General features: G+C 43.4%; 3 protein-coding genes across 8 annotated transcripts; 2 read left to right on the plus strand and 1 right to left on the minus strand.

Moving 5' to 3' along the window:
* Positions 1-424: 424 nt before the first annotated feature.
* On the plus strand, positions 425-4882 carry LOC125770301 (uncharacterized). 5 transcript variants are annotated; one of them, XM_049439713.1, is made up of 4 exons: positions 425-597; positions 2089-2412; positions 2478-2630; positions 3005-4882. In XM_049439713.1, the coding sequence occupies exons 2-4, from the start codon at positions 2244-2246 to the stop codon at positions 3328-3330; spliced, it is 648 nt and encodes a 215-aa protein (XP_049295670.1). In that variant the 5' UTR covers positions 425-597; positions 2089-2243; the 3' UTR covers positions 3331-4882. The 5 variants fall into 5 exon arrangements, with proteins under 5 accessions (XP_049295670.1, XP_049295691.1, XP_049295674.1 ...); XM_049439734.1 differs by lacking the exon at positions 425-597 and adding an exon at positions 602-704; XM_049439717.1 differs by lacking the exon at positions 425-597 and adding an exon at positions 725-860.
* A 1935-nt stretch (positions 4883-6817) lies between these two features.
* On the plus strand, positions 6818-26372 carry LOC125770251 (rhophilin-2). Of its 2 annotated transcripts, none has more exons than XM_049439658.1 (10): positions 6818-7587; positions 23018-23262; positions 23331-23484; positions 23608-23749; positions 23868-24079; positions 24154-24261; positions 24337-24481; positions 24545-25485; positions 25567-25719; positions 25793-26372. In XM_049439658.1, the coding sequence occupies exons 1-10, from the start codon at positions 7531-7533 to the stop codon at positions 26000-26002; spliced, it is 2367 nt and encodes a 788-aa protein (XP_049295615.1). In that variant the 5' UTR covers positions 6818-7530; the 3' UTR covers positions 26003-26372. The 2 variants fall into 2 exon arrangements, with proteins under 2 accessions (XP_049295615.1, XP_049295623.1); XM_049439666.1 differs by lacking the exon at positions 6818-7587 and adding an exon at positions 14014-18770.
* Positions 26373-26406: 34 nt separating this feature from the next.
* On the minus strand, positions 26407-27957 carry LOC125770290 (uncharacterized). The gene is made up of 2 exons (XM_049439703.1): positions 27626-27957; positions 26407-27440 (listed from the first exon to the last, which is right to left on the minus strand). Exon 2 carries the CDS (start codon positions 27407-27409, stop codon positions 26567-26569), a length of 843 nt encoding a protein of 280 aa, XP_049295660.1. The 5' UTR covers positions 27410-27440; positions 27626-27957; the 3' UTR covers positions 26407-26566.
* Between the last annotated feature and the right edge of the window lie 14 nt (positions 27958-27971).

Raw genomic sequence — 27971 nt, forward strand, 5'->3', positions numbered from 1 at the left:
TATATTAAAACAAAATCATAACATAAAATTTTTATACGTAATCAAATATTTTAAACTGTTTAACTTTTATTAATCAAAGCAAACATAAAACAAGAAGTTTTTATGAGATTTTATGAAACAATTTAACCGTGGAAATTTATGAACCAGCAGTTTTGAGTTTTTTCAATTTTCCGTTTATTGCACTTCTTGCAGCTGTCAAAACAAATTTGAACCCGAATGTCAACAATGGATTTAATCAAACTTTTGCTCAAAATCGAAGCATTATTGTGACATTTATTAATGGGAATAAGTTTTAAAATATTTTAATCAGCAGAAAGGATACAAATACAATGGATTTTTGTTAAAATTTCACTCAAATTCGTGTACACAATTGATGTTTCGCTGAGCTTGTTCACCAACTGTCAAACTCCTTTGCTGACGGTTTGGCAAACTGTGCGTACCATAGCCACACAGTTCCATTTTAATGTTGCGAGCAAGCAGCTTGGCATTTTGGCCGAAGTTTTTGTTTTTTTTCATATCGATGCATTAAACAACAGTTTTTATCAGCAATCAACCCAACAAAGTGCATCTGTGCGTAAAACCCACCTGAAACAAAAGGTACAGTTCACCGTTGAAGTGCATCTAACCACCGGGCATAAAGCATTAAATCGGGTGCACAAATTTTACTCGCCTTAAGCAAATCAAGTTTCGTCTGTGTCTTTAAGGTTGGGTAGCATATGCGAAGGTGGACGATAGAAGGAAAAACATAGAAATACAGGTTCATCGCTGCAGTTTCTTCTTTACCTACAACGAACGAATGTGTATTCGTTGCAATAAGCAGGAGACCTTTTTGATAAATATCTCAATTGATGCTATCGCAGGTAAAGAGCTGTGCTGTGGGAACATTGCACCTGTGCGGAAATGGTGAACAATATTGTAAAGGGTTGTAGGCACATGTTTGCGCTTAACATTCCATTAAATAAGGGTTTGTGTTAATTCTCAGCAAGCAATAGAAAATATACAACACCAAGCAGTAGTCATAAAACTTGTGCTCACTTGTGGGAATATATTTCCCGCTCGTTTCAAGCTTACAAAAGTAGGCTTTGAACTTTCTGGAACCTAGCTAGTTTTATAACTACCAGTCCGAATTGCATTATCTGTCAGTCGAATCGTTTGTCAACGTCACTAGAGTGTTGATGGTTTATAATTTTAAAATATATTTTAGGTGTATCGTTCGTGCAGCAAGGAACGAACTACTACTGAACTGTTTGCTGCTATATATAACTAACTGCAAGCAGTAAGCCACCGTAAGGTCACGTCACTAAACTACACGGTTAGCAGGAAGAAGTCGGTCCAGATGTTGACGGAATTAGAAAACTGCACTCTTGGGACCGGTCGTTGCACGAACACGAACCAAGCGGTGAAGCGTGCTCTTCCTGGTAGATGGCGAGCATCGCCTCGAGGGAATATTACATTGCACAAAACCTGCTAATATTCCTAGTTTCGGTACTAGTTTGTTCCGGTAACAAGGAACCTTTTTGCTTCACATAAAGCTCCACCCGGTTTGAAGTGGGGGAGAATAAATTGTTGTTTTTCTTTCTTCTCCCTTTGCTTGTATGCGTGCTTAAGTCGTGCTTACCGAACACTTCCGGTTCGTCATGGCGTGCTGGTGTGTAGGTTCTGCAGGTAGTACCAATGACTAACCGTAATTGCTGCAAACGTTCACTAAAGCCGTTGGTTCATGGCCATAAATGTACGCATGAAGCCGTTGGAGTTAACCGCTGACTCATAGGTAATTTGCGTATTGCCTTTCGGCTTAAAGCTGCATTCAAATTGGTTAGCTTCAAACCAGACGTGTTGTGTTTGGAGATACATGCTCAGATCGGTAATGTAGTATCGAGAAATTAGCAAAATTGATGTCCTTTTCCGTGAGCTACAAGAATTTTCTATTTCTTTTTTATTAATTTTAGTGGAGAATGGTTTTGTGATGCCTTCTCCATTTCTTACAACTGTTTGTGTTGAAATGTTTAACTTAAAATAAACTAAAGAGGTAAGAATGATTATTTTCGGCTTTTAATTAAAATGATTTTTTTTCTCTCTATTTTATAGTTGACACTCGGTAGCACTTCAGCGTCAGTGAACCGTCCAGGACGAAATAAATGCAACGATCAACGTAAACAGACAGTTAACGAGTTGTCCAGACCTGCAACTGCTAGCAGATTTTTGTAAACGGAAACAAGCAATAAACAACACGCAAGCGCAAGATGCCAGAAAGTGGACCAGTTTATCAGCCGACGACGGTATCGTTCGAGGCCCGTCCAAGTGCCGGTGGTTTGCTGGCACAAACTACAGCCGTATCATCGATGAAGATGCTCCGTAAACCGGCCATCCAGATGTCGATTCTTGTGTTCGGTTTGATCATGTTCGCCACAGGTATGGGAACAGTTTAACGTGCTTTAACGAAGGAGAATAATATTTTTTTTTGTTTGCTCTTGTAGGAATAGCACTGGTTGCGAGCGGTTCCGCGGACTACTCTGATGCTGAGCAGCATCCGGAAATTAATCCGGAGGGCAAAGTACAGGAAGAGCAGATCGATGTGGGTTTGATCGTGACCGGTGCGATCATTACACTGTTCGGGATCATATTCTTAGGTAGGTTTCTTTTAGTGATGGGAAAAATGAATTTTTGGCCGGAATTGATTCCGGCTAGATCCGAAAATTTTCGAAATCGATTCCGGATAGTAGGTCCGGAACCACTTTCTGGAATCGGTTCCGGAATCGATTCCGATTCCGACTCCTAGTCCTAGAATCGACTCCGGAATCTATTCCGGAGTCGGAGTCGGAATCAATTTTGGAATCGATTCCGGAGTCGGAGTCGGAATCAATTCCGGAATCGGAATCAATTCCGAACACGGAATCGGAATCAGGTAGTTCCGATTCCGAGTGCCCATCACTAGTTCCTTTGGTGCAAAACCAAAAATATCGCCTCACATTTCTATCACGCCCTTCTCTACCATTTGTTACAGGTTTGTACGTGAAGGTAGCCGATTGGCGCCGCAGTTGCGTTTGTCCGTGCGTGCTGTCGAAAAAGCAAGGCCTGGCACGGCAGCTGCAGGGCAACGGTGGTGGTCAAATTCTTGCCCTGAACCCGAGCACGGATCCGCTGGTGTCGCACACCCAGTATGCACCCGTGTCGGAGATTCCAACCCGCCAGGAGGATGAGGAACGGCGGAATCTGATGCCGGACAGCAAGGATTCGTGTATGAGCAGTGCGGAAGAATCGGACCGGATGCTCGACACGGACCCGAGAATCGTGCTCCGGCCGATCGGGAGCACTTTGGAGGATGCTTAAATGTACGTACACACGCAAACGCATGTCAACAAAAGCAAAAGACATACTTAGCGAACGAAAAAAAAACGTTCAGTAGACGGAATAGGGTAATGGAAAATTTTGTGTTAAAATTTGACCCAATTTTCCTCCCATTGTTCGTTCATTCCCTGACAAATTTACGTATTTGAGTTTGCGAATTCACACAAACGGTTTTTTTTTCTTCTTTCGTTTAATTATTATTAAACTCGCGGGATGAAGCATTCAAAATAACAGTATAATACATACATCATGTGCAACAACAAAAAAAACGTATTCATATACACAATCGCATCACATTAGTCGAATTCCGTACATTCGTAACGAAGGGCAGCATCCATGAATGTGCATTTGTTTTATGCATTCTAAATAAGTATTGATTTATCAAATGATCTTGGCGCTATTTTGGAACTGGCCGCGCGGGGGTGTTAGCGTTATTGTTTTTGCGAAATATTATTTATAACCCGTTCAAAACTAATGTGCTAAAAAAAAACAAACTAGTTTATTATAGTAAGGCAAGTGATTTGCGTTGTGCTTTGTTTTGTCTTTTCGTCTCATGAAGGTTGACAAAATCTCTTTTTAACGTTTATCATGCGTTACAACTCTGTAACGTATGCGTTACAAAAAAAAGTCCAATATAATGGTTAGGAATTTCTTTTTTCTACCTTTTTGGTTTCACCATTTTTTTTTTGCACTGAACTATATTTAAGACAGTTAGAGCGCGATTAAGACAGGTGGACGAAAGCTTACGCAAAAATGAGATCTTAGTGAAAAAAATGTACCTTTATGAATCGGGTTTTATTTGTCGTACTTAATTTACAGTGAAAAAAGGGGTATCGATTGAAGAATTAGTTAGCATTATTTTTTGTTTTGTCTCTCTAAACTGTACCGGGCAGAATTTATGTATTAAAAAAAAACGGAACTAACCGTCCAGAGCATCCGGATGAGACAGGCTGGTTTTTTTTGTGGTAGAGAGCTATTGCACGCAGTATACACGCTAGAATTTAGTTCAGTAACACACTCACACACACACGAGCGCGAAGGGGAGGTTGAATTTAGCAAACATATTTAAATAGTAAAGAAACAAACAAAAAATACGAAGTGAAACGATAAACCTGCCTGACATGTAATGCTTTGTCCATTTGCCGAAGACGTTGATGCCGCACAGGCATCGAAACAGCAATAAGCCAAGATTGTGAAAAGATGGCCTAAACCACATACGGGACTAGGAGGGGAACGTTCGTTTGTTTACATTCTTTCGGTTGTGTGTTGTTATGTTTCGCAGACATGCCAAGATTTGGCAGGCCGGTGCCACTTAAGCAAGGATTCAGTATTCAGTATAATGTAACCAACTTTCCCGTTTTACGCCGAGAAAAAAAACACATACACACACACACAAAACCAATTCATATAAATTGTCGATGCAAAACAGCAACAAAAAAAACTGAGTAAATTAATTCCAAACAGAGAATGGAGAAGAACGATCGGAGTACACATTTTTAAATAAATCTCTTAATAGTAGGTTAGTTTACGGTGATATACGACTGCTGGTTGATTGTGTTGTTCAAGTGATGACGAAACGATAAAGTGGAAAACAACCGTTGTAGCTGTTTTTTTTTTGTCATATAAACAATTTGGTATGGAAATAATCGTTCGATTCCTTTGCTGCTTTGTATAACGCTTTCTCAAACATCTCTTCAGTCCCGCTCTATCGATAGTCTGGCTGAAGAAAAGTGAAATGTGCGCCATCTTATTTAAATTCCTGCACCACAAGCAGATCGAAACCACGCACACCATGTTCGTGGTAGGTGCGTTTGTGAAGGGATCGGTGTCTCTAATCGGTATCTTCAGTCAAGCGTGCCATCGCTTGATTCGGACAACAACGAACAGCAAAAATGTCTAAACTTGTATTAACATTCAATCGAAACATCTACCAAACACGTATCTTATTTATGCAAAACCACACTTCCCGAGGCGTTCGCCAAGCTACATGCAAAACACGTCTGATTAAGTCAGGTTCGAAAACAAAATGGAATTAATATGTTTGTTTGGATGTTGGTAAGCTTGTTGGATAGCTTTCTTTCAGACAGAACTTCTTTTTTTTGGGTTTTTTAAATGAAATCCTTTAGAAGTTCCTCGACCGGAAATCATCTCGAACCACATGGATTCTAATGGTTGGGTGTTCGAGCAAAAATATCATAAGTTTTCGATCAGGACACCTAACCTTATCTTAACCATCCACCAAAATATTACGACGCAATATAACCGAAACAAGACATACCTAAAGATTTTGAAACTTGATCATCCTACCTATATTATCAAGATGATCAGCAGCTATCTAACCCGGAGATGATTCCACGATAGCCTTGCACTCTATACTACCCGATACAACCACCTGCCTTCAATGGGTGTTTCTCAAACTGGGAAAAGTATAAACAAGATAAGATAAAAATCTTCAGAACTTTACCATTTCAAGAATAATTTGAAGTCATCTTAGAACAGGGGCTTTTTCTTCGCTTTTGGACAAAAGATCTTGTCCTTGTGTGGTGTATATCCACAAGAACTCATTGTTAGTTACTTCAGAGCATGCTCAAGATATTCAAAAGGCGATCAAAAAACGTTACGCGCCATTCTAAATTAGATCCAGAAAGGGATAGTTCCCGCCTCGGCAAAAGATCCTCAGACTCTCAAGGTCTAGAATTAGGATAAGGTTGAGTTTGGAGATCAAGATAGTTAAGTTTAGGACATATGTAGGATGAACTCTAGGAGGTACTTCCGACTGTTGGATAACAACCGGAAAATCATATTCTTGATCCAATATTTTATGTACAGATCGTGCCGATTCGCCAAAGGTCGTTAGGCTCATCCAAAGGTAAGGAGACCTCCTCTCGTCTCGTCAGCGTTCCGCAGCATTATTCCTTGCGCGTGCTGAGAATTTCTCTAGCCATGTAACTACACTGTTGTTGTTTTTTTACAACCCATTGTGTTGTGTTGTGTTACAGTCGGTTCAGATTGAGCGCTTCGCGAGACGCGTTCGCGGTTGTTGTGTGGAGGTTGTTTGTTTTTTTTTCTTCTCTTCTCTCCCACCCCCGCGCTTTTAACAGACAGACAGATATGCTTCGCGTCCCTCGTGCAATGCGAGCCCGCTTTAGCCCAACCCCTGGCTTCTTCCATCCACCCCACATTCCCACGTACACACTTGAGACACTATCTGTCTCGCAGATTAAACGATTCCGACTTTCCCGAGGACATACACACCTCCGTAGCCTAAAGGTTTTGCACCGTTCCGCCGCCCCTGGTCGTCCCCCCAATCGGGTGTTGGGTTTGGTAGAAAGTCGTGGCGGGCGGGTGGGCATCCTCTGGAGCAGAGCACAATTGTTGGAGTTCCCCCAAACAGTGGTGGAGAAGTAGGAGGAGGACGGGAGTGGGGGACAGGCGTATCTCTGCCTTTAAGCCCAACAAGCGCAGCAAACAACAGCAGGGTGCGTCGTCGTCGTCGCCGTCCGCTGTGCGCGGTTTTGGTTGTGCGCTCTCCCTTCAGTGCCAACTAAAAGCTTGCTCGCGACGGTCGTAGTTCGGTGCTGGTTGCGGACGCATACGGGAACGTCAACCCCGTCAATAAGCGATAGTAAGGGTGAAGGAGAACAACGCGTACGCGGAAAAAGGAACACAAAAAGCTTCACGTGTATAGGGGCGCGCGGGCGCGATACCCTCGGCGTGCTTATTCATTTCTCGTTTCCGTGCCTTTTGAACTAGAGGGTGCTTTTGTGTATGTGTGTGTGTGCGGGTTTGTGTTTTTTAAAACGTAAAGAAGAATAGGGGCGACCATCGCTTTAGCAGCAAATCACATCAATCAACGTGCTGTAAGCGGATACAAGTGTGTAGTAGGTGTACGAGAATATGTGATTCTGTTTACTGTTTGTATGTTTTCTTGTGTGTATTTATGTTTTATAATATTTACCGGAAGTTTTAAAAAGATTCGGTTTTATAAAGTGCATTATTAAAAGCAGTCATTTAACTGCCTAACTTCTTTGCTGCCATGCACAGTGTTTGTGAGTGTTTGAAGTTAAAGTTCACGGCGGTACAGAACCATCCATCAACCGCATAGGTGTACGACTTCGCTTTGCCACCCCTGCCAACCATTCAACCCACCACGAACAACCGGCACGTCTTGCGAAGGAGAAAATGGAAAGTGACGAAAAGGATCAGGTGAAAGAACCGGCACCGTTCCCCTACATGCGGGTAAGTAGATATTCTGTAGCCGTCCCGCTATGACGTCAGCTAGAAGTTCCGGATGTCACTAGGTCCATAAAAAAACGAAGTACGACTCATTCCAGTGACACGATCAACAACCCCCGGAGGTCGTTGGTTTTGCGCAGAAGCGTTGTATAGAAGAATGTGCAAGAAACAAAACAGATAAGCACATGAACCTTAGCACCACTCTGCATTGAGGCAAACAACAAACGACCCTGTTTTGTGGTTTATATGAGCCTATTTTTTTTTTTTTTGGATATTATACGCATGAAACTCGCAGCCGAGTGACTCACAACACCGAGGCGAGGTGTACGTGTCTATTTACAGTCATGCCGAAGCCTTGTACACAGCACCGTATTCGGTAGAATTGGTTGCTTTGCTTTTTGGAATCCACAGGTTGCCGCAGGTTAATTGAGGCAGGTGTCTATCGACAGTGCGTACCGCAATCACGTGGCACAAAACATCTACCAACCGGTCCTACCTTCCTATCAGACCTTGCTACGCAGTTTTGTGGTGCGTTGTTGTTCTAGCCGTTTGCTTAACTCCATATATGTTCCCAAGAGATGTCGGTGGTCTCAATGTTTTCACTGCTCCGTAAGGCAGGTCTGCAACAAGATTTGTAATTATCACCAAACAGAGCTACATATTTGTAATATAAAGCCTTGGAGAACCAAATTCCTATATTTTCGCCCCTTCCTCAACCCTGTTGTGCTGTTTTGCCCATACGATAGCTGCTTCCGACAACCTGCACGGTATCCAAACTAGTGCTTTATCTTATCTGGGATTACTTGCTGCTGTGGGTTGACGGCAGAAGGTTGATGAGGCACGATTTTGTTGGGAGAACCATCTAGCACATTCCGCTAGCGTGTGGGCCTTAGTCATCAGCATCATCAAGAGATGATTTATGCGCATGTTTGCTAGATTCTAAATTGAGATATTAAGTACGATGGGTGTAAATCTTCGCCCAACGATGCCACGCGCAGGTTACAACACATTCAGTAACGTTTTACGTTTCATGATGTCACACTGCCAATGATGATGGTTCACATCCGGTTTGGCTGCTTTCTAGTTTCAATGTTTTATTTCTATGACTCATCATCGATCTTGGATAAAATTTGAGATTAAATTCTACATACGGTCCTCAACAATTGTTTTAAAAAACTGATAATCATTCTGACGCACTCAAGTCATGCAACTCTGGAAGTACTTCAGGATACATTATAATCAATAGCAGCACTAAGACCAAAGACTTTTTGCTACTATCAAGGATCTCCACCAAGGAGATGGGCTAGGTTGTCTACTCTTCAACGCTAGAAGTTAGAGAGGGCCTTTGGGGACTATCTTCTATCAGTAAATCCAGATCCTGGCATACGCTGATAACATAGACATCACTGGTTTAAGGCTCTCCTATAAAGTGGACGCCTACGAAAGAATCGACGACATAAAATCTCGGGCTGGAGATTAAAAATCCCTGGATTACGCAGGGGAGATGGACCGATAGGTGCCCGAACTTTTTCACCTATCTTGGGTCAAAGGTCATCACTGACAACAGCATTGATGTTGAGATACGCGCCAGGGTAGTGGCTTCCAACCGATCTTTCGGAAAAGTGTCCTGAAGATGTAGCTCACTAAGCTGCATATGACATTTAAACATCAATTTTCTTGGTGTCGGAATTCTTTTCAAAGTTCTTATCGACATCTCGTCCTGTTTGCGTCTATAGAGCATGATTGAAGACTCACAGCTAACAAATACGGAATTTGGATACGTGTGACACATCCTCTAAGGTGGAAGATTCTTTAATATGGGAAGTCCCTTAGGTTTGCACCTCCAGGTTTCCCAGCCAGCTGAATATCTTCATAGTAAACATAACGTCTAGAACGTCTACACGTAACTATCATCACTTAGTATTGGTTCCGAGCATCAGACGCAAATCTTTTGGATGCTGTGCGTTCAAAGCGCTCTGAACTTCTTCCCCAGAAGAAGCTTCTCCATATCCACCACCGTATCCGGATGTTGTGAATAGCGTTGAAAGGGAAGAAAGAAGAATAACCGTTCCCAATATGTAAATGAATCAGATCCATCTCACGTATATGCTGTGCAAGGGAATCGAAACCTCCCTCCCTAAGTAGCAGCAGGCAACAATTCATCTTGCCTCCCGTGATTATCTGTCGTTTTTTTTTGTTGTTGTTGTATCGTTCACCTTCTATCCAATCGCGAGCAATGGTTAAAGCGGTACGCGCATAAGGGCAATATACTCACTGCGGGCGGTGTTGAGACAATTATCTCAGAAAGTAGCTAATTGCCGGTGATGCGGACATTGCTCCTTTCGGGGTGTTACGGTGGCCCTCCCTTGTGTTGTGGTAAGATCTTACGAGCGGGAACCCTCAGGAGATGGAGGTTAAAGGCACTCACCTGGATGTGTATCCGTTTGCTGAGTTAATAATTGTTATTACTTATCGATTAATGATGTCTTCGTCATGGGGGCATGCTGCAGTAGGAACTGAAACGAAAGAAAAAAAAATTAGGCTAGAATGTTATCAGCAGCAGTAGAGTCGGAAAACTTGTCGCTAATGGTGGACTTGAAGCTAACAAATGAGAAGTCGATAAATCATTTAGCGAATTAGCATTTCAACGGCACAGGATCGGTGTGTTGTCTTTTCGATCTTTATCTGTTTTTGCTAGAGTTCCGTACGTCTCTTCCCGTCTGTTTCTTAGACGTACGCTGCTCAAAGTGCTTTACGAGTGGGAATCAAGTAGTCATTTAAACCACCTTTTAAAGGGGCAAACTGGTGCAATAACCCATGCCGTTCAAATCTGTAGCAACGCGTGCGAGAGTTGTCTGGTGGGTAGTATTGAAACACCACACAAGATCCCTATGTATTGCTTTACATCTGGAAAACAAGGTACCCGTTGCCGGGTATGAGTTTCGTTGCTGCTTGCACAGGGATTTATTTCTCTCGTTTTTTTTACTCCAAAAAGAAAAAGACACTTAGAAAACACACACACCCCAAAAATACACCCCATTGTTACGTCGGCATACCCTCCGCATGCTGAGCACGCGCGTAAACAATGGACACACCGCACCAACAAAACCAACAAACAAAACAGTCTCCATTTTTCTGCTCGAACACGCAAAAACGCGGCAAATGAAAACGGTTTTGCGTTTACTTGTTCACACATTCGTTTGCCACCAGCAGACGCGGTAGCATTACTAAGAGGCCCGGCTCGAATCACTTAAACGAGATGGAAATAAATATTCTTTCTAAGGCTACTGGTTAGTGTACCGGATTGCCAAATGCCTAAAAAAAACAATTGCCACGTTTTAAGGGGCACATCAGGGGCCGAAAGACAAAATGTGTGGGAAATTTATATCATACAAATAAAACAGATGCGTTATCGTCTTTCGTCATCTGTTGCGTGGTTGTAATAGAGGAAGAAACAGGGAGAGAGAGAGAGAGAGAAGAAGAAGTTTGTGATGATTACAATTGAATTAATAATGTAAAAACATTACAAGACTTTAAGGCGAAATTAAGCTCTTATTGTACAGATAACTGTCATTACGTTTATGCTCATGAGTTGAAGTTTTAAAGTTATTAGTATCTTTATTTTAAAAAAAAATTATTTATCAAATTTCATTAATATGTCTCTGCACATTTTACAATAATGTTTGAAAGCATTAATCAACTCTGATGTGACTGATGGTAAAAAAAAGCTTCGGCAGTCGCTACCAGATGTTAGTAAAATCAAAACCCCATAAAAGCACATTCCGCTGGCACAGGGTGTCCGAGGTAAGAAATGGGAGATATCCGTACCGCCCGAAACATCCAGCTGCCGGCTAACTTTATGGTAGCTTTACACGAATTGATGCTATCCACATGTAGATTTCCTTCGAAAGCGAACCGGCGCACTTTACAACACCACGACGAAAGGGCGGATGCCATACATTAGGAGCATGGGAAGAAAAATGGGAGAAAGGGAGGGGAAAATTGTTGAATGTTGTCCCGTTAGATCATGTGATGTGCATTGTTCAATTTTTAGTATCGCTCTTTCTGTTTCTATTTTTCTAGAATGCAACAACGGTGATCGCTTCTTGGTACGAATGTCTGCATGGTTGCGGTTAGCCGCAACCGACCGATATCTACAGCTACAACAGAAAACAACCAGAAGTTGGAAGAACGTGGCTACGGGCCACCTCCATGCTAGATGAAGCTGTTTCGACACAGATTTTCCCACCCGTTAGCGTTTGCCCAATGAGGCCTTGTGCTTCGAGAAGGGTGCTATAACTTATTATAGCAAAGTTAAAGGAACTCTTATAACACTTGTTCAAACGAATTAGATTGAAACAGATACCTCTCTGATGAGATTGGAGGTCAAAGCGAAGTCAAGCCTAGACTAAAAACTGAGTAAAAAGACATCACTTTAAGCGTAAAGAGGTTTAAATGCATTAGGAAAATACGCAAACAAAAACCGACTTAATTAAGAACGTGTCCTCCTATTTCTAGTCTGGGGTATCTACTTAGAAATTGAAACAAATTTTCATAATCAGTACGATGGTGAAGTGGATCAACAATCAAAATCGTTTGTTTTTTTCTTTCTCACGAAATCACCTCCACAAACGCTACGCAAGAATTTCATGCTGCTAATCTCGCCGACCCGAGTTGCCCAACACGGTTGGGTACGTCAGCTGAGGGAGGGCATTGCGTATTCTTGAGATCTAGAAGTGCCCAACAGCTTTTCCCACGATGATTGGGTTAGTTTTCCATAACAGATGCTAGTTTATTCATCGTATTTTATATACGATATCGTTTACCTCACATACTGATATATATCTTCATCTTCTATCAGCTTCTATTAGCTACAAAACTGAGAGGATGACCTTGAAGTTTAAGTGTCCGGATAAAGGTCTTGCTAAATCTCACGAAAAGCAACAACTTTTTCCTTCTTTTCGATATGATTCAACTTCTTACAATACGCTCGGGAAACTTTGTAACTGAATGCTCAGAAAGTGCATGACCTTTTCTTGAATAAGAAAAAAACAGGTGCAGGGAGATGGCGTAATACCAGCGACACAGGAAAAGCTGCACCGAGCATCTTCGATACGAATGAATACCGCCCTTCCCAGTTGGGTTGGGTGCATAATTATTTGTCTCCTCATTCCACCATTCCCGCTCCCACCTTCTCTCCGAGTTTTTCAATATAATTTCCAACAATTTTCATCTTCAGTGGTCCACAAAAGGACGTCGCTGAGGTCTCTCCGATGCCCGAGTCTTGTAACCGTTACAATGCCCGCAGAAGCTCATCTCGCGCTATAGTGTGCGGTTTTTCTATTCCATGAGATTTTTTTCCATCCATCCCTCCCCGGGGGTTTTTTATTCATCCACCTCGAGATGAGCAAAATGCCAAACCTACGGGGAAGGGCAGCAATCGCCTCTTTTGCACCGAACGGCACGAATGAAGCGCACTGCAGCACTGCGAGCGTTGAAGCGGAACCGACCGTGGAAATGGTGATGAAAATGGGTGGAAGGCACCCAGCACCGAACGCATCGCTTCCGATTGTTTATGATGGGGGGAAGCGTATAGCCACGGCTAGGTGGCCTGGTGTGGCTGGGCGAGTGAGAAATTGTTAGAGAAACAGATCCAGTAAATTGCTTTCTGGGCAAGACAGTTAGACCAATACAGAACACTGTAACATCAGTGATCAAGATTAGATAATACGACGGGCGCACCAAAATCAAGCTGCTTCTTTTTAATGTAAATTTGGAACATATTCATTTTCGTACTGACATGGAACGTGTTACATACGTCCAGGTCTGAAGCAGTCAAGGCCATTAGGTAGTATGTGGGAAATGGTAAAAGGGACCCAAAAGGTCGGGCGAACACGCGATGTGCGATAAGCGTACATGAGCAGTCAGCCGGACTGGTGTGTAGTGTTGCATTTGTGATAAACATCCAACAGCAGGTGAGGTGTTCTTATCGAATGTTCAAGAACCATACGTCTGTCTGATAATGATCAAGATATCAAATATTCCGCATGTAATGTGGAAATGGAGTAGGCGTCAGTAAAGAGATATTTCATCACTTAATTACAAAGCAAAAAAAACGAAACCACCAAAAAAATGCAACTTTACACACAATTAAATATATGAAGAAACTTGGAGAAAGCTCTACTCTGCTATGCAGTGCGAAGCTCAAGGAATTCTTAGAGGATCTTACTTTTAAAGTTCTTTAAGTCTTGAATATTGAAAATTCTTGACTATCTTTCTACAACTAGTTCCACAATACATCACAATTATTCCGATGTATTAAGACTATTTCCGCATTTTCCAATTTCTTCAGATACACGTCCCTCTGTTACCATTACTGAGATACCTCAGTAATCCTTGTCTAACTAATAATGTTAATCAAGGTTTTTTGCATACAACTGATGTCATATACATGATGATTCTAGGATTCTTTTATGTCACAAAAATATTGGAGTCTACTCCAGATAATCAAAGAATCTCAATTTCTGGTGAAGTAGAGACTTTACGTCGTTGACGTCAGGTCTCCAAAACGTAAACCCAAACGAGTTGTACTCGCAGCTGTAACTGTGCGTTGTAGCTTTATTCGTCGATATCTACATCTTCAACATGACACAGCTTCCCCAAAAAAAACGAAATATTCAAATGCCCTCGCAAACTTGGCGAGCGTAGTATCGACCTACTAACCTCGTACACTACCGGAGCAAACCACGATGCAAATGCCATCTCGTTTCCAGCGTCGCGATCATCTTGGCATCTAATAATGGACAGCACACAACAACAAACGATTCCCAACTCGATGAACAGCCCAAAACCAGCCGAGAAGTGCAGGTTTGTGCGTTGCAAAGGCAACGGAAACGGCGTGGAATCAATTGGACGGGAAATTGGGAACAATGTTATGGTGGTACGATTGTGTTGCACGCTTCTTATTCGTATAATGACCACTATGCGTTGCGCTACTCACCGGAAATGCGGAAAAGATCGAAATGACCTTCTTTTCTTCACTGCTGCTCGTCTGTTTTTGGTTGGGCAGTAGCCTGAGGAAATCGTTTGGGAGGAAGAGGGCTTAAATGCTTCTTACTAGCAAATCCGCCCTCGGTCTCAGGCACATTGATCGAAAGGAGCGTAGCGTAATGGAGAACGCATCAAAGTACAAAATAAAAAGGCACATTCACTTCACTCACTCTTTCTTCTTGACTTTGACTTTGGAGAGTGTCGGAGTGGGTAATTGAACAAGCGACTTTTCCAAACGTTCGACACGATTCAGCTATGCAAAAAAGGTAAAGGCGATTGACTACCGTGAGGAGTAGTTTTATTATTAGTAAAGATCGTTCTCCTTTCCGTTTTTCTTGCCCGTTCCGTTTGTGCTCATCTTCCGTGGTGTCCATAGCCCACTCCCTCACAGCATTGTTGATGCGGGAAGCTTTCTCCTGTACCCTGTCCACATTTACATTATGATTGCCCGTTCGCTGGTGGGTAAAGAATGGAAAGGAACTAGCTCTTCAGATACGCATATGGCTGGTTATGTTACTCCACAGCTCAGTAGCGCCCTGCTACACGGTGGTGGAATGCAATCTAAATAATTCAATCGTTAGCTTTCATAATGCAGGGTTCGCATGTTCAATAGAGGTGGAAAGAAAGGTACAGTGTACAGCACAATGAAAGCTGGTCTTCTGTCTATATTAAATGATTGAAATTAACTATTTTGTTTTCAAGTTCGACCCGATAGCAACCGATCAGTCGATGGGGGGGTTTTGTTTTTGGATCGTTGGTAACCCTGCAACGTGTAGTGGTTATGCGTTATAAACTCTGGCCGCCGCGCATAGTGATCTACTTCACGGCCGAAGATCGGTAACCCGGGACCCGTACGATCGTAACTCCCTTTTTCTTTCACGGTACACTTTCTTTCGCTCTCCTTCTATACCCTCGTTTCGGCTTTTTGTTTCACCGGTAAACCGGGACGGCAAACGGCCCGGGCCCCATTTGCTGAGCGAGACTCTCTCGCGTGCCGAACGGGGGGAATACGGTGCACAGGTCCGATCCGATTACCTTCTCCGATGGGAACGTCCGCTTGGTTTGCCGTCCAGGCTCAACATTTCATCGCGCGACGTTATGCAAGACGGTTCAGTTTTTCGGTGAGTTCCGTACCCGTGGTCTCACATTCTCATCCGTGGTTCGTTCGTGTTTTTTTTTGTTTGGTTAATTGTACCGGTGCGTGTTATATGTGTGTGGTGTGTTGTTCGGTGACGCTCCGTGCTTTTACGCGTTTTTACTCTGGAGGCTCTGCTCCACTCGGTTCCGCTTCACATTGACTTTGAAAATTTCAAAGCCAAATACGATACGATCTTACTGCACCTTCCCCCCTTATGTGTTTACGCTTGATGTACACGTGTGATCCGTGTGGCAATACGTGTGTAATTTGTGTTTTTAGTGTATGAAAGGGTTATTATTAGCAAAACAAACCAAGAAACTTTTTTTTTCTGGAAAGAGACGTTGAAATCTGAACTGTAGACAGTAGTAGTCGAAACAATCACTACCTCCGAAATGTCCCAATCAACCTCGCAGGAATTCTGGAGATTCTGGCTTTTGGAACTCTGGAGATTCTAGCTTTTGAAACTCTGGAGATTCTGGCTTTTGGAACTCTGGAGATTCTGGCTTTAAGAACTCTGGAGATTCTAGCTTTTGGAACTCTGGAGATTCTGGCTTTTGGAACTCTGGAGATTCTGATTTTGTTCCAACAAAACATCAACTAAAGTTTCCATTAAACATACGAGACTGTGACAGCCAGTTGTACAGCACAATATCTCTGTGAGCAAGTATTATAAACTGTTTGTGGCTGCCAACCACTCAACCGCAGCCCTAAACCGTTCAGCATCGGAATAGAGCGTCGATCAGCCGACACCGGAAATGGTCTTTTGTCTTCTTTCTTAATCACGTTCGTTCTTCGCCTGTTGGCGACTGTTTGTTGTCCCGTGGTACCGTTTGACCAGTAACTGATCATGCTCACCGTGCCATGGAGAGACAATCAAGACAGCAAGCCATCTAGATGGCCATTGGCATCGTCTTGTTGTCCATTCCCTCTCACCTGAAGAACTTGCAATAAAAGTATCTTTGTGTTTCTGTGTGTGTGTGTGTGTTTGTGTGTGTTTTTGTACACTAATACCTTAAGAACGTGAGGTAGAGAACTTGTTGAAACGCACCACAATTTATTTCGTGAATTGAAATCAGTGTCAATCAGTGTGGGGGAAAAGATTCAATTGTTTCGGCATTCATTTGATGCCACGTAGTTTTTTGTTTGTTTGTTGGTGGTTTGGGAACATTTTTGCACAAAAGCGCGATAAAAAGTGAACAAACTGACCTCAAAATATTAGCCGCTGTCAACAATCTGACACTAAAGTGTCGTTCCATTCTTCACGATCAACCATGTGGCGTGCAATCGCTTACGCTGGACATAGTGTACAATCAACCAAAGCGAAAGGTGTATCCGATTTGCAACAGTTTTGATTGCGATCTAAGCGTTCACGTTTGTGCTCTAGGAGCGAACAATTGGAAACTAAGAACATAGAAGTCTAGCAAAGTGGTGTGATAAATGTAAAACTTCAATAGGAAAAGAGAGAAATAGTATTTTGGGTATGAAAAAAGAGTTAAACAACATAAAACGAATCACAGCACCCGAAAAGAAACATAGCTTTCCTAGAAGATTGCACTAGAAATAATGAAAACTGTCGTCAAGTGTTTATAACCGTCGAAAACAAACTGTAAAAAGGAGAAAAGCAACACTCAACGTATAAAGCGAAATATTAATATCCCGTACTTCACCTGCCCGATGTCCGAGCGAAGTGGTTGTTGTTTTCCGTATTTAAATTAAAAAGGGTTAAAACGCTTAAGATCGCAAGATGACCACCACTTACGCATCTTGTTTCCCGTACAATGAGTTTTCATTTTTTCTTTATCCCCTCCCGAGAGTTACAGCGCAACCTACCGTACTCCGGAAATTGGGTTTTTTTTGGGTTTTGAAAAGAAAACCCAAAAGAGTTCCGTTTGAATGGGTTTAGATTGGGTAGAGAGAAAGGAAATAGAAGGAATTTACGTTCTTGAGCATTCCAAATGGTATTCTTTGGATATAAAGGTTTAGTTACCGGTAAGTGGTCAGATTCTAGGTTCTAATACGATGCAGGATACGATATGATGGGGAATATAGACATTTTTTGCCATATTAGTTCTCCAGTGTGATGTCTATCTGTACTCTCTATTTTTGGACAGTACCTTTATGGAGGAACCGGTAAAGAGCTAACCTCAAATTGCATCTACCGTTTTTAGTTTTGCGACTATGTTTATTTTTAATCATTCTTGAGTCGCTTACCATAACCAAACTCCAAACCGTGTGTGTACGTGATGGGGTGTATAAAAAAGGTTGCAAGAAGCTTACGAGTACGGGAAAGGAAAAACCAAAATCCTCCGTTACGGGAACCGTTGAGCAACCGGCTGTGTTAAAAATGCTTTTAAAAACCCTTAAACATTCCGGACATGCACGTCGATCGTAGCTGTACCGAAGGCATACAGTTCGGAGGGAGGGGGTGTTTGAGATCGAGGAATGGAGTAGATGGTAGTAAAAACCTCCACCAGGGTGTGAAGGGCCCGAGAGGCTTTTGCAGACGGAACTATCACACCTTAAGCGGAGCACTCGCATCCATACGGTGGAGCATGTTGGGCATGCTACTACATAACACCGAACCAGCGGTGCCCACCGTTGAAAGTGTTTCCTGAAATAAACTTTAATAAATTAACTACCTCGCTAGTTGTTTCCTGCCGGTAACGAAGAAGAACAAAAGAATTGTGTTTAGTTTGCGATAGTTGTGGCTGTTTTGCGTTGATGGGGAAAGTAACAAAACCCGTAGTGGCATCGCGAGTTAAGCAACTGTACAAAAACTTTACGTCCAGCGTATGTACGAGAATTTGTTCGTATACTAAAAATCACATCCTATTTTAGACGTAGGTTAATCGTTAAGTAGTCGGCAATATTGGGTGAACTACTGTGTGCAATTAGTTCAAGGAATCAACGTTGGCTCCTGGAGGTTAAGAGAGTTCCAAGCAGCTGAAGAGTCTGCACGGCCGCCATCATGGGCTTTTTGCAGGATTTACAACTAAAGGTAGTGTATGAGGAAGTAGTTCCGTTGTACGATATACTAATTTCAAATTAAAACTATGCTCTTTCTATCTACATATACTAACTAATCGTAAGACTAGAACCCTTTGACTTAACAAGTGTACTCCAGATGTCTGGTAACTTCCTCAAACTTCCTCAAACTCCAGGAATACAAATCAAACATCAAGAAATTCACCTTTATTAGGAAGTACTGTTCCGCTCACGGTTCACGTGTACTCCAAAGCGGACGAACGTCCATTGGCCTCATTCACTGACCCAGCTGGATCTTACGTGGGCGTAGGCCAAGGTCTCTCCTCAGAAATCATTGACGTAATGGAACCACACACGTATTCGTCTTCTTCACAGTCATGTTTTCTACCCTTCTTGGAGTTTCATGAGCCATCATTTCACTGTTAAAAAGTTTTTTTAAGGTACTTGGAGTGGTAATTTGGTTTACAGCAGCCCAACAAAAAATCTCCAAGATGGCTGGAAACGAAAAAAAAATCCTAGTCCAACTCCTCAAACAACATGTCGTTAACCGATCGTTAGTGAAACAATTCTTCACGTCGTAGATTCTTCCACATTCGCTACGTTTCAATGTCGTTGAACTTAGTGTCTATCTAACACGCGCCTTAAAACGGCACCGCCTGCTTGTTTTAATGCAAATTTATAATAACTCAACCGTTGCAAAACGCCTCTTTTTCCTTCGTCGCGGCCTTTGATTTCTTTGCGTCGTCAAAGGCGTTAATGTTACGCCTATCTCCTACCCAAGGTTATCATCATCGCGCTGCGGCCTCTCATCCCTAGTTTAGGATCGCTGCAAGTTGTATCTTACAGCGTGGTGAAGATTTATTTTTTTTTTTATGATTTTTTTCTCTTTAGTCGCATCCGCCAATGCCAAACTTTCATTTCATTTCGAGTGAAACTCTCGTTTGTGCGCAAGGGAAGTCTAATTGATGGGGTTTTTCGCTTTTTGCGTGTGTGTGTGTGTGCCCGCGAAGGGTGGCGCATTTTTTTTTTGTTTTGCGAACGCAATGTGCTTCAAGTTCCTTCTAGTCAATTTCGTACCTGTTGGAGCGTAAATCATTATCATCAACCAGGACCCCGAAGCGGCACTGCGAACATGATGGCGGCAGCGTGTGCAACAATGCGCAATGTGGTGTGGTGGCATGAAAGTAAACAGTGCGTACTTTTACTCTATTTTCACTTGGTGCATGGTGTTTTTGCGCGCGATTGTGCTAATTGGAAAGCTCATATTTATTTGCTATTATCGGTTGATATGAGTGCGCAATGTAAACCATATCGTTATCGCCATCTTTGTTACGGAGTTTGCATCGTTCCGCCATCTTTGTTGAGGATACAAAAGGAGCTTAATCAAGATAATTGAATGTGTGCAAACTGTGGTTAGCCAAGAATACATTCATATCCGAAGTACTGGATATCGTCACAAATCGTAGCATTATTATACCAACAGAATTCTTCCTACTATTACTGAGAGTACTTCCTTACGTCAGTAGATGATATAAGAGGCATAATATGTTGAAAACCCTAAATGTTTCCAAGGATCTCTTTCAGAACAAGATTCTGAAGTTATTCAAATTAAAAAAATCAACAATTCTGTTAACAAGAAAACAGAACTGGTCACTCTTTATTTCACCTGGCCCAATAAAGGTCCACACACTTGACACAGTTTTTTTCCGCAAATCCGGTAATAGATCGTAATTGAGAGTTGCTTCTTACCTGCTTATCGCCAATCGCACAGCCTCGCAAACGTTCGCATTGCAGAACGGAACAGCAACTTCCATGTCCAGCGCAAAAAAAAACCCGCCTACCGCGCGGTGAAGTGGGCAGGAACGGTGTTACACATTGCGCACTGCTAAATTCAGGCTAATGTGGCGCAATGGGCAGAAATGGAAGCGCAGACGCACAAGAAACAAAGTGTTTCATTTCGAAAGAATAGGAACAACGGTGGAAAAGAGAAAGCGAAACGATGGTGAGCACCTCCACACGTCCGTGTTGTCAGAAGTGAATGGAAAACCAGTTAGACGCTCCAGAAAAGCGGGATGCAAGTGTGTTGAAGGCGCACTATCTGCGCACTACCACTGTTTGTGGTGTTTTCGAGGCGCGCGCTGGAATTGGGTCAAGAAATGATTGGGCAGGATTTATTCGCTGGCCCCTTCAGCTTTTGCTGCTGCGTTTGTTCCAATTCTTGTAAGCGGCTTAGGAGAAGGAAGAAAGAAAACAAAGACGACCCTTTTTCTATACACTGGAAACCGGAGAGGAGATCTCAAGCAGATGTCCACTTTTGGACCGAGCGCCTAACACATTTCCTTTCACAACGTCACCCATTGTAGCGCCAATGGTCATGTTATTCCACCGAACATATCCTGAAGACCTGTCGCGTTCCCTATCCAGCAGGCAAAACCTTTTTCGCCATTATTATTTTCTATCATCATCAGTGCTACCTCACCCGGCTTATTACGCCAGTGCGCCTATGTATGCTTGCGATTACACACAGCACAGCACAACAGCAAAAACCTAACCATACGTAATGGCGGCGTATCCGAACACCCCATTATTCTCGGTTTTGCGACCAAAGTGTGCCAACGTTCCCGTTTCTTGTGTTTTGTTGCCTCTCCTCCATCTCCACACAGAGAATCTTGCCTGATCTCGAGATGACGAGCCTAGTGACCCATTTAAACGGTCCACTTCCAGGAACTTCAGCCTCTCGCTGTGGTTGGACGGCATACCCCGGGGGGGCATTATGCGGGGTTTTTCATGTCGTACTACTCTTCCGTCCCATCTTCCGCTAACGGTTATTTCTACTACTTGCCACCGGCGGCAGATCTCCGGCATCGTGTCATGCGCGCGCGTGTATATTACGAAATAGGACGCGTAAGATGGCGTAACTATGCCATCACACCATTTCGGGAAAAGATTGTGTACCGGAGGGGGTTATGGACCCCCGTTCGGTACCGTATCTAATCGTTAGACAATATCGCTGGTTCCCGCTCAGAGTTCCAGAGAAAACGATCAGATCAGTCTGCCGGGCTACAGGTTATCGGCATCCTCCCCACCCGGCAAGATTTCATCTCGCAGCTCAGCTACTTTATATGCGGATCAGATACGCGTAAAACCCTAAGACATTAGTGGAGACATTTCGGTATCCGGATGCGCAATCTCTGTATGTTAACCACGTTGGGCAATGAAGATTCCACACAAAAAAAATAAAGCACACGAACACACACACACTGGTAATAAACTACAGGACGCAACATGGGTGTTTCCTCCTTATGTCTTGATTTCAACCAACGAGCATTAATGGTGCTTTCTCTCCTCGTCCAAATATATAAAAAAAGAACCAGTAAAGTGATGCCGGCACACGGTGTGGACATTATGTTTCAAATTTCCTGCGTAGTTTCTCAACGGTCGTGCGTAAAGCGCATGGGAAACACTGAGCTGTTGGGGATTTAATATCATTGTGGTCCCTCTTCTACTACCCGCTTGTTGGAACAGTTGGATCATTATGTCGGATAGCGGCGGAATGTGTTTTGCGGATAAGGGAATGTTGTTTTTTTCTTTCGAGCTTTTGATGTCATTCGCCATCCAGTGCGCGGTGTGCTATTTAAGCGCGCCAGGCTACAAAACCCGGTCGGACATTTTTGTTGTCTTACGTGAAAACAAAGCATACCCCATAAGACGTACGCGACAGATCGTACGCTGGAGATAAAGCCGAAGCTCTTGCATAACAGACCCGTTCCCGAAGTTGGTTGGCGTGAATAGTGTGATATTGTGTGTACAGGAAGATGACACCGGTTCCTTGCCATTTTCGCCGTGTTGTTAGTATGCAGAGCAAATGCAAGTCACAGTCACTTGTAGCAATGCGATAAATGAATTCTAGAAAACGTGCAACATTGGGTGAGGAAAGTAGCTAATTGGATTAGCCAATTTGAGCCAAACACCCGAATAACAGATTACATAAAAAAGGTATTGCGACCAGGTGCTTTGGATGTGACTTTCACCATCTACACACATGGTTTCGGAAACTGGATTTGAATGTCATATCGAATTACCAACAAATCAGTGTCACACATAAATGTCACTCATTGTATATACTTAGTCAAGCAACTTATCAAACAACGCGTTATGCCAGAGTACACCGTTTTTCTAGCTGACGACTTATCAATGCTATCTTTGTTATATCACTGATGTTTCCTCTTCTAAATGCTACATTACATACTACAATTGCAGGGTTCGGATCCAAGGGTGGCTACCTGTCGCGGTAAGCTGCAAAGCAAACGATGCAAGCTAAACCAGGAAATCAACAAGGAGCTACGGCTCCGGGCAGGTGCCGAAAACCTTTTCAAGGCCACCACAAACAAGAAGCTCAAGGACACGGTAGCGCTAGAGCTGAGCTTCGTCAACTCTAACCTGCAGCTGTTGAAGGAGCAACTGTCCGAGCTGAACTCCTCCGTTGAGATCTACCAGAGTGAAGGGTAAGTCTGACGTCTGAGCCTGGGTACCGAACCGGATATAATAACGCTCTTTACAACACTACTTTCAGTCTTGACTACGTTATACCGATGATACCTCTGGGGCTGAAGGAAACGAAGGAGGTCAACTTTATGGAACCATTCTCGGACTTTATTCTGGAGCACTACAGCGAACCGTCACACATCTACGAAGATGCAATTGCGGACATTACCGATACAAGACAGGTATAGAGCGTTACCTCTCTCTCTCTCTCTCTCTCGTTCGCGCTCTCTATGTGTTCGCTTACTTCTCTGGATACGATTGAATGAACAGCAAGACATGGGCTAACTTTCGAAACACAATTTCAGGCCGCAAAAACACCGACCCGAGATGCGCAAGGTGTATCGCTACTGTTTCGCTACTACAACCTGCTCTACTACGTCGAACGACGCTTCTTCCCACCGGATCGTAGCTTGGGCGTGTACTTCGAATGGTACGATTCACTGACAGGTAGGTGGGGGAAAAGAAAAACGGTTCCGGTAGAATGGGAACGATGGCTATTTGAAGGGAAGATGACACACGGCGGATATAAATGGTTAATGTTTTCCCCCGCTTCCGGTGTTTGCAGGCGTACCCTCGTGCCAGCGTACGGTTGCGTTCGAGAAGGCGTGCATACTGTTCAATCTGGCCGCGATCTACACCCAGATCGGTGCACGGCAGGACCGTTCGTCGGAGAAGGGTTTGGATGCGGCGGTAGATAACTTTCTGCGTGCGGCTGGCGTTTTCCGACACATCTTCGACACGTTCACGAACGCACCGTCGATGGATTTGAAACCACAGGTATGTGACACCTTACTCACAGCGAGTTTAGTATCTTGTGTGTTTAAGCTCATGCGTTCTGATGCTCTCATTAGGTGTTGGAAGTCCTAGTCGCGCTAATGCTCGCCCAAGCTCGTGAGTGTCTGTTTGAGAAGTTACTCCTGCAGGTGGAAAATCTGCCAGCCGGTAGGGAATGTGTGCAGGTGAGAGGAACTCTTTGGAAAAAAAGAAAAAAGAAATCCTTGAGGATTGAAACTTTTGCCTTTTTTTGTTGTCAGAATCATCGTGATCTGTCCGGTGAGGCAACGCAGCTAGCTCTGGAATATAGGGAAATACATCAGATAATACACAGCAACGATGCCCATACGTATCTGCCCGAATGTTGGGCAGGTCTGGTACCGCTCAAGTCCGAATACTACAAAGGTAAGGCTTTATTCTCCAGGAATTCTCCAGAGCAATAACATTCCAATTCCCTTGCATCATCAGCACTGGCACACTATCACGCGGCGAAGACGAAAACTGGCACTAGCAACGGAAATGAGGACAGTGCACTTATCAGTAGTACCGGTAGCAGCAATCGCTGCAAGCAACGGTATGGTCGAGGACTCGAACCGAAGGATACGTTCATCTTTGACGAAACGTCGTTCGAGTCCGATCTGGACCCGACCGCCCTCCGGAGGGCACACCTGCGCGAGTCGCTCGCTAGTCACGAGGAGGCACAGCGCCTGCAACGTATGTGCCGCGAGCTGAAGAACAAAATAGCCTTATCGAAGGTGCTAAACTACGCGCACGAGCGTACGAGCGAGGAGCTGGAGGAGATGGAACTCGACCGTAGCTGTACGGTTAGCTCGAACCTATCGTCCGCACTGGACGAACCGGATCTAGATGTGCTGGACGTGACGCTGAACGCAACGTCCAAGTTTACGATCTCGCTAACCGGGCCCGACTTTACGATGCACAAAATTGAAGATCCGTTCCGTAAGCTTGGTCCGATTGCGATCTTTTCGGCCCGGCGTCACTGGACGGCGCCGCGCAGTGTCCGGCTGCAGAAGGGTGGACCATCGTTTATGCTGGGCGGTGGTACGTTAGATCGCCGACAACCGTACCGGGATGGGGTGAGCGTTGGTAATAGTAGCAGCAGCCGTAGCAGCAGCAACGCGTTACAGCGCAACCAGTCCGGCCGGTGCTGTGGCGAGTGCGCTAACAAGACGAACTATTACAACGACAGCCGGGCGTGTGAGGTTTGCCTGAAGGATGTCTGCAACGTGTCCGAACGTGAGTTCCGGGAGTTGAAGCTGCAGGACGGTGAGCAACAGACGTATCGTACGGAAGGTGAAGATAGTAGGGATATTAGCAGCTTCGGCTTTAACGTACGGGGTGATGCGCCGGTTATGATATCGACGGTGGAAATCAATTCCCTGGCAGATGTGAGTATTTTAATTCTTTCTTTATCCTTTTTTTTTGGAATGAATTTCTCTATTTTCTCTCTCTCTCTCTGTGTTTTTAAGCTTGGTGGCATTAAGGAAGGTGACTTTATCGTGGAGCTGTGCGGTGTCGACGTGAAATGGTACACATTGCAGCAGGTACTGAAACTCATTCGCAACTGTGAAAGCAGTCTCGAACTGAAGGTCATCACACCGATGGATCGAAACTATCTAAAGGTAATACAAAAAAAAACAAAATGGCTACCAACGCACGTTGCTCAAATTGCTACTAAACGTACCGCATTTACAGCCAATGGCGATGAGTCACAGCAGCAAGGGTTCCATCTCGACGCTGTCCGGCAGTTCGTCCGGTATCTCGTCCGGTGCACCGTCCCCAACCGGTACCACGACGAAATCGACCAAGACACGGACGAAGCTCGGCAAAACGCGCCTGAGCAGCTTCACCTCCGGCAACTGGAACCCGTTCCGGCGTACCCAAAGCCTGGGCAAGATATTCTAAAATTGCCGTGGTTTTGTTGGTTTTTTTTAACTAAGCGTTTTTTTCTACAAGTTTTACAGTCGCATTCCTGCACGAATGTTTTACATGCCATTTTCAGATAACAGTGTATAGTATGTGAGAGGAAGGAGAAGGATAAGAGAATAGGGATACATGTATTTACGGTTATATGCTACAAAGTGAATAGTGCTTAATTTTTAGTGGTGCAAAACAGTAGTAAGTAAGTGATTACTCTATCGTCCATCGTTAATTGCTGGAATGTAGCATAATTGCAAGGAAAATAAAAACAATAGCGAAAAACTGTGCTGTTAGATTTACGTTCAGACAATACAATTTTACACATAATAAACGTATATAGTGAAATGAAAACTAATCATAACCTTGTTAAGATTTAACCAACTCCCAATCGTGTTGAATCGTTTATTAATGCTAATTTATATAGGAACTTGTGAAGTTGTCCATCAATCTTCTTTTGCTTTTTGCAAAATCAGATTATCTTTAAATTAAGAATATAAATTAAATGGGCAGGTGGCCAAGGCCATATACGACCCTTCTACCGTCGTCCTGCTATTCGTCGTCTGAATCGAATGGTACACTGATGTCCGAAACATCATCCGAATCTGACATATTTCCCGAATCTGACATATTTTCCGAATCGGACATATTTTCCGAATCTGACATATTTTCCAAATCTGACATATTTTCCAAATCTGACATATTTTCCGAAACTGACATAGTTTCCGAAACTGACATATTTCCCGAATCGGATATATTTTCCGAATCGGACATATTTTCCGAATCGGACATATTTTCCGAATCTGACATATTTTCCGCATCGGACATATTTTCCGAATCGCTCATCATATCCGGGCTATCTGCTGGCGCATCATTTTCATCTTCATTTTCCAGGCCAGCTTGTTGCTCAGCATCTTCATCGTCCGATAATTCAACGATTTCAATACATTCGCGCGGCACTACCGTCTCTTCATGTGTGACATGTTCACGGATGATCCACAAAGTGAATGGTGTTCCGTCAGCCGTACGGAATAATACATTTGTCCACATCTCTACTTCCTTTAACTCTGTCGTCCGAACATATTTCCAGTAATCTTCGGTTTCTGAAGTTATCTTTGTAACCTTTTTTCCTTGCCCGCTACATATCAGCCTCCACGGCGATGGTCGGAATGCCGTCAATGCGGATGGGCTCAAACGGCACCGCTTCGGTAAGGCGCTACAATCAGCAGGCCCTCTATTCAAGTTCATGCGACTCATATTGCGTAGTTCGTAACGGCGACGTTGAATCGACGCGTCTTCGTTCTTGGTCGTTGGGGGCGGTGTTGGAGGCCGCATCGGGTGGCAGAAACGCCACAGCTTCGGTACGGCGCTATAATCAACTTCTTCGTCGCTCATTTTTCCTAACGAAAAACCGATCTCTTCAAAGCTGCGAATTTAAAATTAAGAGAAAAAAACGCTTCGATGGGATGAAATATCTTTCAAGCTGATGGACAACTAACAGAATTTTATAATGGTGAAATGTTTGTTTTTTATATAGAAGTTTTGAACCACAGGAACCTCTTTTGCCTGCTGTATAAAGGAAAAAAGGATAAAAAGAAAGCTTTAACATACCTTAAAGACCAATTCCTTCGAAAATTTTCACAAGCAAATCACGGTCCTTACGATTTCTTCGAAATCCTTACGATTGTGGAAGTAATCCACAACTTCCAACCACTATCCACGCGTGAATTCTTTCAGCTGAAATATTTCACAAACAAAGCGTTAGCATTGAAACATTACAAAGCGTTTATGGTGGCATTGAAATCTTTTGTTCTTGTGTAAAAAGAAACAAATCATACTTAACTTTCTTGTAAGTCTTTAACGTACAAAAAAAAACCAAAATACAAGCATACATTTTCCCCCCCGTTGGGTAGGTTTATTTGTTTTACAATTATTTTCGGTCTGTTTTTACGTTACC

Source organism: Anopheles funestus, chromosome X, assembly GCF_943734845.2.
Source record: "Anopheles funestus chromosome X, idAnoFuneDA-416_04, whole genome shotgun sequence".
Classification (NCBI taxonomy): Eukaryota; Metazoa; Arthropoda; class Insecta; order Diptera; family Culicidae; genus Anopheles; species Anopheles funestus.